The sequence below is a fragment of the Poecilia latipinna genome, unplaced genomic scaffold (assembly GCF_001443285.1).
Source record: "Poecilia latipinna isolate Pla-1442-1.1 unplaced genomic scaffold, P_latipinna-1.0 Scaffold360, whole genome shotgun sequence".
In the NCBI taxonomy this organism is placed as follows: Eukaryota; Metazoa; Chordata; class Actinopteri; order Cyprinodontiformes; family Poeciliidae; genus Poecilia; species Poecilia latipinna.
Window position 1 is genome coordinate 150719 of NW_015112976.1, and position 15886 is coordinate 166604.

The 15886-nt window shown below is 38.9% G+C and overlaps 2 protein-coding genes across 2 annotated transcripts in view; one reads left to right on the plus strand and one right to left on the minus strand.

Annotated features, from left to right (window-relative positions):
- The window catches only part of insyn2ab (inhibitory synaptic factor 2Ab), a 36882-nt gene extending 32243 nt beyond the window's left edge, over positions 1–4639 (plus strand). Inside the window, exons 5-6 of the mRNA XM_015036201.1 lie at positions 3117–3570; positions 3699–4639. Of these exons, the coding sequence (XP_014891687.1) occupies positions 3117–3300 (184 nt within the window). The 3' untranslated portion in view covers positions 3301–3570; positions 3699–4639. The remainder of the gene's footprint in view (positions 1–3116; positions 3571–3698) is intronic.
- A 4231-nt stretch (positions 4640–8870) lies between these two features.
- On the minus strand, positions 8871–15677 carry LOC106949737 (indoleamine 2,3-dioxygenase 2-like). The gene is made up of 10 exons (XM_015036204.1): positions 15461–15677; positions 13935–14030; positions 13658–13777; positions 12883–13001; positions 12245–12259; positions 12048–12147; positions 10866–10983; positions 10721–10772; positions 10414–10562; positions 8871–10232 (listed from the first exon to the last, which is right to left on the minus strand). The coding sequence occupies exons 1-10, from the start codon at positions 15548–15550 to the stop codon at positions 9862–9864; spliced, it is 1230 nt and encodes a 409-aa protein (XP_014891690.1). The 5' UTR covers positions 15551–15677; the 3' UTR covers positions 8871–9861.
- Positions 15678–15886: the final 209 nt, after the last annotated feature.

Consider the following 15886-nt stretch of genomic DNA (forward strand, 5'->3'; position numbering starts at 1 on the left):
TTTTTTTTATTTTTTTTTGTCAAGTGTGGAGCTCGGACTGAAAATGGCAAAGGAAGAGAGAGGATAATGGGAAGGAAGGCAGCCTTAGGTTTAAAGCACTGAGGATAGAAAATAGTTGCAACGGGATGTTTTACAAAGACACCCAGTAGCAAAATCCCTCCCAGGAGCAGCAATTATTGAATGATGCTCAGACAAACAAACAACTCACCACTGATCACAGCAATAGCTACTCACAGTGCATAGATAAGGGGATGATTAATATGGTTTTCGGAGTGCCCTGGAAGGTTTCCTGTCTCCAACTGCTTCAATGTGTCTGTGCACAGAGATGATCTTAGATATGAGGCTTTTGTTTGCCGAAGCATCTACCCTCTGGTGTTAAATGAAGCATGCAGCGCTGTTCTGGGCTTCTCTCTCAGAAGTTTGCACCCGGTGTAGAAAAATCGGCATTGATCTGCCAAGTGATTAACTGCTCAATAATTGTTGAGCTTATTCTGCACTGCATCGCACCGATGTTGCTCTAAACTGCTTGCTTGTCAAGTCAACATCATTTGAATGTTGTTATAAATGTGCGCGGCTGGTGCGACGGAGGGAAACATCCGCAGCCATAAAAGTGAGAGAAGGTGGAACGGGGCATAATGCGCGTATTATCAAGAGATGAGCAATGAACAGGCGAGACAAAGGCATCACCAAAAAACGTAGTTTCTCATTTCCGAGGACTCACTTCTCAGGAGACCTACGAGAATTGGCTTTCATTTGAAGTGAACGTGAAATTACAGGAGAACGGGCTTAATTCTGATCAAATCGAGAGTTACGTGAAAGGGCTCCTTTAAACCAGGAGTGACGTCGAGGTTAAAGCAGCAATAAATTGGCCTTTACACGATTTTTGTCTCACTTTTTCATTTCACCTAACACAGTGAAAAGCAGGTCTCAGCCTGCCAATCCAGCCCTCAATGAGGTCGCTCCTCTGGAGGCTTTAATAGAGCTCTGCTCTTAACTGACACTTATTGTCGGGGGGTGAGGACAGTTTCCAGTTTCATTATATCACTTTGAGTCAAGCATATCCTTTAGCAAACTAATTACTGTGCCTATCAAAGCGGCTGCCCTATCAGGGCAATCTTTACACGTTAATGTCCGTTTCTCTGTCTGCAGATGAGAAGAGGACTGCATGTTTGACCTTGCACTGTCTTTTCTTTATTTCTGTTTGTTCGCCTCCTCTTCTTCCTCAGAATGTCAGGGGTGAGGTCTGGAAGTCCTTGAAGTCACTTCAGTCTGCTGTGCAAAATATTTAGAATTAATGGAGAAAATTAAGCAAACGGCAGTCAATTGAAATATCCAAAACACAAATTTGATTATCGGGTAAACTTTATTTATGGTCATCACTTTTCCAGTGCACGTAGCAAGCAGATAGCTAATTCGTTATTATCTCCACTGTAAGACACAAATTGCACATAGCAAGATTAGGCAAACCAGCAATATGCAAGAAATCAATAGCAATAAAGAGAGAGGAAATGGTGAACAATGGTGTATTTTCCCCGTGCTTGAATACAGCCAGTTAATCAGGGACTGCTCAGGCTCTCGATAGTTTCATTTGGATGAGATTAAGTCCCACATTTCTCCCAGCCCTGGGAGATTTAATCGGAGCGATAGCTCAGCTACGGCGCCGCAACAAAATCAGACGATGACCAGACTGGGATTACACTCGTGACTGTTGAGGTCTGATGTCAGGAGCAACCAAAATCCTGGCTTTTTATTATTATTATTATTATGCAAATATAATCTACGCAAGAAAAGCCCATTTGACTGCGGTGTTGGAGAATGCAGAGAAACTCTCTTACTTCAAAGGAGTCTCTGAAACGTTGAGCTGCAGCCAGTGTGGGATCTGTCAGTTCATTTGAACCAGTTGCCTCTATTCAAACAGCAGTGATTTAATCAAATTAAAGTTACTAATTACTAAGATCACAAACATTAGTGTTCCCTATCCCATGTGCAGTGGTTTACTTACACACATTATGGCGATGATTGTAATATCCACCATAACTTTGGACTTTTTGTTGTGTTGTCTGAACCGCAGTTCTTTCAGGCTGGAATGATGCAAGTTGCATCTTTAATGAATTGGATACTTTAATGAAGTGGATTTTCTGTGATCTATACAGAATAAAGTTCTATCAAAATAGGCTACATATTACACACACACACACACAACCCCATTAACAACCAATGATAGAATATACATTGAACATCCCAGAAAAAACGTTTAAGCAAAGTCCGCAAATGCTTTGCGTAGTTAGGCTTACTGGTTTCCAAAATGTTAACCTGCTTGAACTATTTCAAAACCAGATTATTGTCCTGGTGAAATTCTCAAGAGTTTAAAAACTTTAGATATTTGTTGCTTTAAGTAGGATCAGAGAGTTTTTTTTTTTGGTTATTTCCTTGCCGTCATTGTTCCCTTTTAGTGCAGCACAAATCAGTTGACAAGTCAGTCACTGTTTAATAAAAGGTTCTTGGGTTGGAAATAGCCACTGTGACTCCTAACGTGATTCTCTGGGTTCAAGGGCTTCTCTTACTGGCTCTGTGAAAATGTGCTTCGTACTGGACAGTGATAATGGTATTTCATTAATTTGCAGGTCATGACAGTAAACATTTTGCCTTTGTTGTTCCTTGACTCACTTCCTGTTCAGCATAACAATATTCCTTCATCTGACAGGAACACTTTGTATCAGATGGTTAAAACTCAGAACACAATTCTGCTCTAACAGAAAAGGTTATCCATAAAACAGATAAAAACCGGCACTGGAAAAAAGTAAAGAAGGCAAAAAGTATGGGAAGTCAACATACACAGAAACACTCCACAAAAAACATGCACAAGATGAAAACGAGCAGCAAGTACATGTCTGACATCATGAACACACAAGTTGATTTTTTTTAAAATCATAACTTCTGAAATTAAGCAAAGTAAAAATACTACATTAAAAACAACAGAAGATGTACATAATTGATGGTTATAAAATGGATGAAATGGAATCAAATGAAGCAAAGGCCATTTCTACATCTAATTTATCTTAGTGTGTGTGTATTAGGCTGGTATTTACATCCTACTCCTTGTGTTTGTCTTGCAGCGTGGAGCTGGACTTTAAGCAACAGGAGGATAAGCTGCAGCCCTTAATGAAGCGACTTTGCCCCATGGACAGTCGACAGTGCCCTGCTCTGCCTTATTCCAACGAAGTGTTCACCTCCACCCCAAAGCGCAAGTCCAAGTCAGAGTCCAAGAAGCACGCTCGCTGGAAACTTTGGTTCCTTTGAATAAAATGTAAAGCCTTTGAAAAAAAAAAAAAGCCATCTTTTTGGGGGGCACATCGACATCTCCAGTTATTCATGGAGCAGTTAAAGTAATATCCAGACGGAGGACCAACGAGCAGCGTGAATGGATGCTGTCGGACACCAGTTGACATAAGGCTTTGAACGTAGACTGTCACGTCAGCTGGGGGGGCAGCAGAGACACAAAATGCTTTCATTTCAGCCTAATCTTTTTTGACGCGTTTCCTGGACATCATCGGCAGCTTCAAACTCTAGGTAAGCAGTTTTTACACCCTTTTCTGTAAATATGAAGCTACTTTTTTTTTATTTTTTTTATTAATCCTCCTCTTTTGAATCTTCCAGGCAGTGGTATGCACTTTGTCTCTTTTCTTCTTCTTCTTTAGAGCCATTTGCTTTGCATCAAGTGGGGGAGACATGCAGAGGGGTCCTGCCTGAAGGAAGCTGTAATCTTTGATTGGACATCAACTCCACTTCCAGTAGAGCACAGATATTTGAAGAAGAGGAGAAACATAAAAAGACTGTCAGTACAGTAATCACCAGAGAATCAGCACTGTTATTGTAACCCTGTACTATCCTCTCCCCTTCTGCCATATTTGTCGACATGCTGCTCACCTTTCGCCCCTGGCTGAACGTCTGCTTAGCACAGTTAACACATCGTCACCCTCTGTGTATCTTTTTTTTTTTTTTTATGTTTGTTTGTTTCTAATGTGTCTTTATGTGCAGCCAATTTCACCCATCCAGTTGTGATTACTGATCTGACTGACTCCTAATGTTCCCAATCTATATTTTAGAAAAATAATAAAAATTTTTATAACAACGTACTGTGAAATCTTACAGCCTAATACTTGGGAATCTCTTGATAAAGCAGGTATAATATTTTAAAGTATAGAACAAGTATTCTCAAGTGTATTCTCGTTTTTTATCAACATGGGCGATGTTTTAATATTTCTGCAGTATTTTCTACGAAAAAAAAGTTTAAACAATTGTGTTTTTTTCTTATTATTTCAAAGTAAATGATATTTTGACATTTCTCTCAAAGTCAAATAAGAGATTGCCTTGCCTCTCTGTCACTTGACGTGTCGCAGTGGAGCTCTGACAAAAAGTAGCAAAATCAGTCTTGTTTAATGTCCATCTAATGCTTCCAGAGATGTTTTGTGTCTTTGATCTACCTTGTCATTCTGCTGCAAGCCCCATCAGGCAACTCTGCTTATTCAGGAAGCACCCAAAACAACTGTGCACTGAACTTGCAGCAAAAGCAGAAGGGCTATATAGATATATACATACAGAGCTAAAGGAATATAATAGTAATCCATAAGTGAAAAAACCACTTTGTAACCACCAGCTTGGGTCACATTTAAATGAAGAAATGAAACACTCATGATGTAGCAGTGACACGGAACTTGTTACAAAGCGGGTATTTAGTGATGCTTTACTCTGGCTTTGCAACTGTAGCCCCCCCGAGTGTATGTTTTGAAATGTATAAGAAATGTCCGAAATGCATACAGGCCTCCCGTCATGAAACAACATAAAGCACCTTCCACATTTATTAGTACCTCAGATAAAGATGTGCAAAAAGCCTTAGAAAATCCCCATCTTTCCAAATACTCTCCTCACTGTCTGTGTATTTTCACTCTGGATGCACATATTAGCAAGTCTGGTTGAGATGTTGTTACTTTTTAAAATAGTTTCTCCTTTTGTGAAGATCAACACACTTCTGTGTTACGTAAATGACATATTCACTCGTCTTTCCCATTTTGAAGAGCGGCGAAGAGAGAAGAGAGTAACTTTGTGTCTGTTCATGTTACACAAGATATCATAGTTAGTTGTAAGACTTGCAAAGCTCTGATCAGTTTTAAAATGCTATGGTATGAATAAACAAAAAATACTGAAAGTACATTTAAAGTTTCACACATCTTCACTGGATGTGACAATAAATGTGGAAAATCCTGCCCTTGGAGAGGTCCAACTAGTAGCCATGTTGGATGCTACTTTTATGCAGGTAGCGTCCAATGTGGCTGCTAGTTGTATACAGTTCCTACATATATAACACATACAGTATAGGGGTGAGGGACCTTTCAAAATGTCTGTCACTAAATTTTTTACTTCTGATTCAGCTTTGATTTAGGTATTTGAAATTGGGGGCTTTTATTTTGAAAGGATTTTTTTCTGAACTCCTCTTGAAATAAAGCAATCTAGTAAAGAATCACACAACCGATTGCCACGTGGGTTGCAACCTGCAACAAAGAGCTCACTCACTCATTAACCAGGGTCATAGTAAAGAGCTGTTCTACGAGAAAGTGCAATTTAGTGACCAAGTGCAATATAATGGATTTTTCTAATGTTTTTTTTTTTTTAGAAAAATACAATTAAAATATTTCATCTGGAAAGTGTTGCAGTGTGGTGCTGTCACATACTGAATGCAAGTTTGTCTTTTACCCTGAATCGGTGTCCTGATTCCTTCCTATTCAGGTCATAGCTCCAGGTAGCCACGTCTCAGCCTACCGATGGGAAAATTCAAAGCGTGTACTAGTTTTGCGCAGACAAAATACTGATTCCCTGCAAGGATTCCCCCAGACATATTACATTTTGATGTATCATCGGCCTAGTGAAGCAAGAAGGACAGCTCAACGCTTAAATCTGTTACAAATGAAAACCAAAGGACGTTCCCTTTAAGACGGCAATAAGAAAGACGGACAGTCTAAACAATACGAGAAAGTTGTGCCGTGAAGAGCTACAGTGCATTTCCAGAAAGCTAATTTGTGCAGCTGCAAAGCTATATACTTGTGACAGTACGTCTCTGAGCAAGCCTCATGAAAACGTCTGTGGATATCCTGACAACACAAGTGTCCAAATGCAGAGAATCTCACCTCAGCTCTTAGCACAAACCAAACCTATATTCACAACATGTAGTCGTAGCTCACTTGGTCCCTGGATAAGTAATCATGCACTACCTTGTATTACATCCTCACACCCCTTCCTGTAACCTTGAATTGTAATACATTCACTTTCTTTTAGCTAATGCTCTTTTGAAGCATTGAGCTTAAACTGTTTCAACAAATTGAGACCTTGCTAACTTAAAACCCGTTTTATTGTCAATTCCTCGCCAAACAAAAAGGGAGTAGAAATTACAGAAGAATGTTGGCCTCACACATGGGACTCAGAGCACCGCAAGGACAAAAGTCATGTGATCTGCTATGGCCAGCTGTCCTAAATGGGCAGCCTCTGTTCGTTTACATGACAGCATTTGCTCCAAGTGTCCCATGCAGCCATAACAGGTGCATCACAGACTGACACCAAAGGATGCGTTTGACCTCTAATGAAGATGGGTTGAAAAGATTGTAGGAGACTTTTGGTGTGTATAATTAAAATGTTTTGCATTTCATAGTGACTTCCAAAACACTTAATTTCTCCTTGAATGTTTTCCCATTTCATCACAATATTACCAAAGAAGCAATATTTTGAGGATAATTAACTGTTTGTTTTTTTTAATAAAAAGGAACAATGTACAGCTTAAACATAAATCTCACCCTTTGATCCATGGTACCAGATTATATTTTATATGAGCAAATTCACAAAAATCCCTTGAGAGATTTTAGCTGTAGTGTATCGTCGTGAAGTAAGAGGAAAATGACACTTGGATTTTTAAATGTCCCACTTTTAGAAATCAGAAAGGCTTGATGTACATTTATATTCAGCATTAATATTTATATTCAAATTCACTCAGGTGAAAGAATGAGTTAAGAGAACAAATATAGGTTGTACACTCAACAATAAAACTATGACCCTTATAGAAGAGCAGAGGTAGAATGTCAGAATGTCATGTAAAGTTTGGCACAAGTCAAATATTGCACAACTAACAGGATGGGCAAGGGGAACATCGATCAGATAAGTTCCCAATATTTTAGTAACGCCAGCGGAGCTGCAGAAATCAGCAGCACAGTGTGGACACACGTGAAAGAAATCCTGAATTTGCACTTTTGACCGAGGAGCAAAATAGTGTGTCTGGAGCAAAACAAGCAGTACAAATTAACCTGAACACGCCTTCCTTACCTGGAAACATGGTGGCGTCAACAACATACTGAGGGGATGCTCTTCTTCCGCAGGGAGATTATGCTGATGGGAAGATGCATTGTGCTAAACAAGAACAAACGAAAGCTGCAAAATACTGAACTCAAATTCAAGGGGAAGCATTTAAACCTGAATCCAACTGACGATTTGTGATACACAAGAAGACCTTTTTTTTTTTTTTTGAAATACTCTCCATCTAATCCAACTGAGTTTAAGCTGTCATATATACATACACACATCAATGTGTGACCACTTCACCACTAGTGCGGGGCTTAGGCTATATTCACATTTTCAGTCTTTTGTGCTGCAAGTGAAATGGAGCTGGACCATGACAAGGGCTTAGCAGTCGGGCTGCCTCCCCTCTCTCTTCAAATGTGATTAGTCTTCAATAGAGAGAAGAGACACAACCTTCAAGTCTTGGAGGGGAGCAGCAGTTCCAGTCCATCAAACTGACTGACCCCATCCAGCATCTACTCACAGCCCTTGTCACCACTGCTGTGACTCTCTTTCGTTCCCTCCAGGATATTGCTTTAGTCTTTGTTTTAACAGTGTCTTCTTTCATTTTCCAACTTTTTCGCCTTTGCTCTTTTTCTTTTTAAAGTCGTTCCACTTTCTTACCAATATTTTACATTTCACATCATTGTACGTAGCGTTCTCCATATTTGACAGAACTTCATTCGGACAAATAGATTAAAAAAAATAACGTAATTAAAAATATATATTGAGACGTGAAACTTTTTCCACATTGAAAAACATTAGTTCCAATCTTTTTTTTTTTTAATTAAAGTTCTTTAAAGTTATTATTGGTAATTGTTCCCTACCTGCTGTAGAAGGGGGTTATATAACTATGAGCTTGTTGGCAAGGTAACTAAATCCTGGACTGGTTAAAGACCAAAAGAACAACATCTTCAGTTTAAAGCATGAGACGGTTCTAATACATCCGCGTCGGCTGCATCCATCCCGCTGTGCGTCATCAGTGCATACTAGCTCTGCTAAGATCTTTTGTATTTTGCATTAATTCTAAGAAACATCAAATATAGTATTTTCCTGACCTCGTGACGATTGTATGAGTCATATACAATACGTTTTAGTTTTCATAGCTATTAGTCTCCATCTCTCAAAGGATTTATTTCATTTTTCAAGAAACACACTGTGATTTCTTTCTACTTTAAGTAAAATCCCTCTAAAAGAAAAACGTACAGCAGCCGTTTTAATGTGACAATAATCCAGTGAAAAACAAGGAAAAAAGTCATGATAAATAAAAAGCCGTAATAACCCAGTTGACTATGTGTAAATTCTAAAACAAGGACCTTGTTGAAGATTTCCCCCATTATGAGCTTACCCCTGGAATTGTAGGATCTGTTTAATGTGAAACAAGGTGCAGATGTCTGAGTACAACTTGCTAACAAAAGTTACAAAGGATCAAAAATATTGTAAAAAGGTATCAGCCAGTAGAAGGTACAAAGAGATTAGTACGGACTGAGAAGTTAGGTTAAAAAACAGAATTTAATTCTTCATAGAAAAATCGTCCAAGCTAAAATTCCCCCCTTATGAAGTAAGAGAATGTCCTACAGTCTGATGGGAAAAAATAAAATAAAATTCAACCATAATTCCAATAGGAATAGTTGATATAAAAGCAACACATCACATCCCCAACAGAAAATCAGCATCTGAGGTTATTTTTCTTCAGCTGGATTTGAGACATTAGGTGTTGCAAGATATATGTATCATGTAAAATAGAAAAAGCTTTGAAATGATTTGTCATGGCCTGTTCTTTGCATCACAAAAAACTTGAAAGATTTGTGAAATCTTTCAAGCTTCTGTGCATACATATCCATTAATGAGAGGGAAGACAACTCCGAGTCTCACAGTTCAAACAGGAAGAAATCAATGGCAAAGGCAAAATTTTACTTTTTCAGTGTTTGCTCTGTCGCATCACTTGATCATAAATACTTTTTTCAAGTTAACCACAGATCACAGAAAAATACTGTTGATGTTTTTATTAAGAAAAGTTAGCAGAAAATTGCTTTGAAATCAATGCTTAATATTTATCTCTGTTTCTCAGGTTTATTTCATGTACGCTGGACTGGGTTAGCTTGAAAAAACAAAACAGCGGCTGAAATCAAGCACAAACAGTGAAGCTGAAAGAAATCATTCTCTGAATGATTTCTGTTTTAATGTTGGTGTCTCCCCCCTCTTTCTCCACAGTGATGACACAATGCAACCTAACTGGCTGTCCAGCTTGCGGTTGCTAAAAGAGAAGTCCAACTGTTTGGTTCCTCTTTTAGAACCGTACAGTTATTACAGTTTACTTCTAATGTTCTGAAAGTCCTGAAGCAAGAACTGACAAATATTACTGTCACGTTTAAAAATTCCTGAAAATAATTGCACATACCTATCTTTTAGTAAACTTTTCATAAATACAGTTCATAAAAATGTTTTACGCATCCCTGCAGACAATAATATAAATATCCCAGTTTATGTTTCTCTTGATGTCGTGGGTCTTTCTAAGATCAGTGCCTTCTGGGTGGTGTTACGGACAGTCTTGAGGAAAACCATGAGATTCGAGCCGCCAGTTCCAGTGGTGTTGAGGGCAGTACCCGCTCCTCTGAGAGGGCAGCCCATGGCTCTGGCACGGTTACCAGGCACAGTGACGTACTTGGCCACAGTGTTAAGATGATAGCTCCGTAAATCCACCAGAGCAGAGACGCAGGAGTTGTAGGCCTGGCAGAGGTCAGAGTCGGAGCAAGTCATAATGAAATCTCGTAGCGACGGACAGACAGACAGAGTTTCAATCAGCTGACGATGTGCAGGGGGCATGTAATCTCTCATGCGTGTCAGGAAGGCTCCTAGATAGGATAAATCAATGAGAAAAAAAAAAAAAACAACAGCAGAGAGGAAGCAGAATAAAAATAACAACCTGTTCTGGAAAGGTTTCTCACCTGGGATATCTACTGACTTCACAAAAGGCAACAGTAGTTCACGGAGGGTATCTAAGCAGGTTAAAGGTCAATAGAAATGTGTCCTTACCTGTCTCGCCCTCATGTTGAATGCATAGCAAAGCATCAAAGCACTGAATGGCTGAGCTCTGCGCTGCACTTCCACCTGACAGCAAAACCGGCTCGTTGCTAACACCTTCGTACAGGAGCCCTCTTGGAAGCATAGGGTTATCTCGCCACCTAAAAAGTATTTGAAAAGTCCAGATCCAGCTTATTCAACACAAGTTCTTCTTCTAATAACAAAGTGAAGTAACTCAGATCAAAAGGAAATATCTAATAAGATCTGGATCATTAATATCTCAGGTAGTTGGGACATTGGGACAGCTGCAAAAACTCACCCTGAGACAAAAATCCTCAATGTTCCATGAAATGCGTTTGCCTCGACATGATCTGGATCGTGCACAAATCCAAGTTATTTTAATTAACCTCGATTTTACCGTTAAATTGCAAAATCATATTGATGTAGCTTTAACTGAAAATTACTGTGCATGAGTTGGAATGTTTCCTTCATCTTCTTCAGAGACTGTGTTACTTTGATTAGGCCTTTCTGTATGCCGATTAGGTCGGAGATTTTCACGGCGTGCATCACCTCCAGGGATCCCTGGTTAGAGTTGAGAGTTCAGAAATGAACTGCTAAGTTACGAGAGACAATAACACAGAGACTGCAACAGAATAAAACACAAAAGGGAAAAGATGAAACTGAAACCAGATTTTACATTCACTGTTTATGAAAACACAACAGAGACCACTTTTTTTTTTCTTATTTCCTCAGTCAGATGTTTCGATACACTAAAACGAATACACCTTTAAACCATCTCAGAAAATGCAGACGGTAATGTAATAACTTTTTTTAAAGTTTCAGTTGTTATCACATTTGAGTTTTACTGAGGCAAACCTGTGGATGTACTTTGATTCAAAACCTCAAATACATGCATATCTTTTGTGACATCATGGGAAAACTGAAGAAATGAACCAAGAAATCTAGAGGACGGTTGTGTATCAACCTCAGAGCAAAAACAAAAGACCTTGTGAAGACGGTGGTTAAAGTCAGAAAGAGAGCGGCATTGTCTAAAAACAAGCCCAGTGCTCACAGGTACTAAAATGCCATTGAGTGAGGAAGAACTCATTACTGCAAAAGTGAAAAACCTTTATTTTAGGAGACATGTGGTGTGGTTTGATGAAAACTAAAAGTAAAGTGTTGGCCACAAGATCTGTCGCTACATTTAGGGGAAAAAGGAAGAAGGTTGTAAACGTGAGAATGACATCGTAACACTGAGGTTGGCAGCATCGTAATGTGACTGCAGCACCTTCAGAAAACCTAGGATGGTCTTCAAAACCTGACTCTGTTACACCAGTTCTGTCAAGAGGAATGGGACAAAATTCCAGCAACCTGTGGTTAGAAACTCATGGAAGGAAACCTAAAACATTAGAACCAAACATTAAAAAAAAAAAGTATCTACAAAATTCTCCTAACATTCTGGTTTTTGCAAATAATTTTGATAAGGCTAACTAACCTAAAAAATAAAATAAAAAACTAATTTATTATCAAAGAAGCGACAAAAATTATTAGCGTTCTTCAATACAGTGTATTAAAATACTCGACTTCAACTGCAAATGGTTTGGGGCTCACGTGGAAAAAGGAAGTCTGATTGAAAAACCACTGACCGTTATGCCTGAACTGGCAGCCATCTCCACCAGCAACGACACCATAAAAAACCCTCTGCAAGTCTCCCCTCCAGGAAAGGAAAATATTAAGTCCATGTTCCTGTGTTTAGAAAAAATTGTCATGTAACGACCCACATGAAATGATCACCAAACAAAAATGCAACGTGGATGATGCAAAGAAAATGTTCTAGACTTACCCAATTTCCATATCCCTAAAACAAAAGTGAGACATCAGTGGAACATTTGTTTCAGGAAGACTTTTGGTATTTGAGCAAATGCTAGTAGGGATGTCCCAACGTGATCCCAAGTAACGGCTCCAAAACCCCGTCAAGACATTTCTAAAGGATCGTTGTCAACCATGGCCTATATGCATGTGCTGAGCTTACAAAAGCAAAATCCTAGTTCCTGCAATTTCTTTTTCAGCTCAAACCTGGGTTTTCTGCTTCTCTTTCCTCGCCTTTTGCAAAGACATTCAGAGAGAAAGAAAGATGCAGAGAATAAGAGAGAGAGAGAAAGAGAAAGCGAGGCTAAAGTGAATTCCTGACATCTGTTATGTGACCTACTCTGCCTGCTACAGCCAGCTGGTATTGTATAGCTGAGACATATACTATTGGTTTCATTTCATAAAAAACTTTACTGTAGTTTTTGTCTTGCCATTTTTATAACTTAGATGAATAGGTGTGACTTGGTGTCTGCTGATGCCTAGTCCTAATTGACTTTGATCGATGTTTGGGACAAAAAGTTCCAGTTGGGACATCCCTGATTATTATAATGAAGGTTCCTAGTGTACACATGTGAGGTCAAATGTGTAAGAAAAAAAAAAGATACTACTCACCCTGTGGGATCCTTTAATTTCCAGTTGGCTAAAACTGAATCTGCATAGGTCAGAATGGGTGGAAGGCCGATCCTGCGAGATATTAGCCAGTAAGGCCAGGCCAGGGCTTTGGGAAGAATCTGCCAAGCAATCAGTATACTAAAGTTCAGTCAAAAGGCTAACTTACAAAACAGCATGCTTCTGAGGAACGCAGTTAGCTCCTTTCACTCGGTTCACAACCAATCAATAAAAAAGATATCCAATCAGCAGACTGGGTTGTTCCAGCAGGACGAATCTGACCCTGATGACTCCTTTGATTTTTTTTTTCTTTTTTCTCACTAACTATGACCCGAGCGAAGTTTTCACTTTTACTCTTAAATGTTACACATTTTCCCACAGAGCTTTATTGAAATTTGGTATTTATCTTCCAACATTATTTCAGTTCTTGATATTCCTGACCTATTTTGTGAAGAAATCCTCATCTTTATAACTTGTAATGCTTTCACTTTGAAAAAAAAAATAGTTCACTTTTTGGCTTTTTGAGAAGCTCCAATAAAACACCATCAAGAAAAGTTGTCCAAACAATAATCCACATTTTTAATTTTTAAAAACTATCACCAAATGTCATGTTTTGACTTCAGCATTTACCTTATTAAGGCGATCCTGATAAGAGGCCCTGTGGATATTTTAGCTTGGATATAAATGTGAGGCTGGTGGCCGTGCTTTACCCTCCCATGTCACCAGTAAACAAATCATAGCTTTTCCACTATCTTTCTCGAGTGCAGTGGTGCTTTACCTGTGCAGGCTCATGTTGTCCCTCCTGCCATACATATCCCATACTGATGAACCCCAGGGCAAGATGGGCCAGCCGGAGCTCCCGATGGTTACTTAAATGATGGGGACTCAAAATTGGCATCTGAATGGAGATTAGATTCACCTGTAGTTACTTTCTGGTGACGGTAAACACTGTATTCATTGCTTGCTGGAGCTTGGGGGTGTGGGGGGGTCGGGGGATGAAAATGAATCTGACTGTGCAATTTCTTAATTGCACAGTCAGACTTCCACGCTCTTACCTTATGAACGACATCTCGCAGTTTACGTGACTCAATCAGATGTGTCAGGTTATTTGCCAAGTCCAACCACACCCGATAATAATCTGGAAGGTGAGTCTGGAAGATGATAAGAATAAAATTAGATATTCATTGATTTTCCTTTGTTTGGGATTGTATTTGTTGAAGATGTTCACGTAGATCATCACTTCACGTCTGCTGTGGAGAAATAAAAGAAAATCAGCTAACTAAGAGACGAGGGAGGAGAGATGTTATTAGAAGATAAGCTGTTATTTTGTCTTTGGGAAGGAAATACAACTTTTTTCTTTTGCAAGATAACGTGGTAAAAACCAGCCTCTTGTTCCACCCTTTGTTGTGTTCTGTCTCTGGACCCTGAGCTATAGAGAAATGATTGTTTCCTGGACTTTGATTTGGCCATTCTAGTGCTTGATAAGCTTTGATCTGACTCTTCTAGCTCTGGTGCTATGATTACAGTCCTGTTGCAAGCTGAGCTCAGTCTCAAGTCTTTTGAAGCCTGCAACAAGTTTTCCTTCCATGACCCTCCTGTGTTTGGCTCCACATCCTCAACAACATAACGACTCTTCTACAATCGCTCTCTCTGTAGAAGAAAAGCCTAAACCCACCATAGCCTAGTGCCACCACCACAAAAGGCATGGTGCCTTCAGGGTTATGTGCATTATAAGTTTTTCACCTTAAATGCCTTTTTGTAGTTGGATCAATAAGTTCAATCTCACCAAAGCACAGTTTGGTACAAGTTTGCTTTGATCCCTAAACGGCTTGTGGCAAATTTTAAATAGTACTGATTAGTTGCTTCTCTGATTTATTAATTCTTTGCCTGTTGGTTTAGCTGGATGGTCATGTCTTAGTAGGTTTACAGGTGTGCCAAAATGATACACGGGTATATTTGAATGCATATATATTTTTTAGAGCTGTCATTGTAAAGGGAAATATAAGTGCAAGTCACATTCTTCAGGTTTTTCAATGTAAAAAAAGATATATATATATATATATATATATATATATATATATATATATATGAATGGTTTCTTTTCACTTGACAATTATGCACTATTTGTTGTTGGTTGATGTAAAATTCCAGCAAGATACATTGAATCTTTGTGGTTATGATTTGACAAAATATACAAAAATTCATACAGCATGAGACAGAGGCAAAAACAAAAATCTGACAGACCTTTGATCATTTTTTTTAAATGAACTTATTTTTGTACATTACTGCACAGTCACAGTCATGTGAAAGGCTCAACAAAGGCTAGAAACAACAGGCTTCCATCAAATCAATAACCTTCCTTAACGTTACACAAGCCAAGTCAAACTTATCTGTTTCAGTCTGCAGGGATTGCGTGTGCTGCTGACCAAACATTTAGGCTGAGGAGACAGAAGGAATATTTGGGCTCAAAATTTAATAAAAAAAATAACCCTGCTCCTACACAACGGATAATATCGTTATTCTTAGGGCATTTGTTGAATGCCTGTCATTTTAGAAAAGAAAAGATGACAAGAAATATTACCAGTGGCTCTTCAAGGATAAATCCGAGCTCTTCAGATATATCAAATGCATCAAAGTCCGCCTGCAGTGTTTCTCTGTAGTTTGTCTCCATATGCTCTACCCTGAACTCCACCGAAGCAGTTTGGCTTTGAAAGAAAACTCCCCCCGTGTGTGTGTCTGACTCAAAGACAGCAATTGTTTAAACTTGCTCTGAGCTTGCTTCCACTACCTTTGTCACATCCCTTTTTATTGCACTCTCTGTAACTCAAAGAGCCAATCAGATTTCTCGTGCAGAAATGTCAGGGGTTCACAGAGAAAAAAAAAAAAAAAAGAAGCTGAAACTGTGATTTGTGTTGTCTGCATAATTCCTTCCTATTTTGCAGCAGCTGGTGGGAGCAGCAGATGGAAGAACAACAACTGCAGAGAAATAGGTGAAATATTTTAGCTC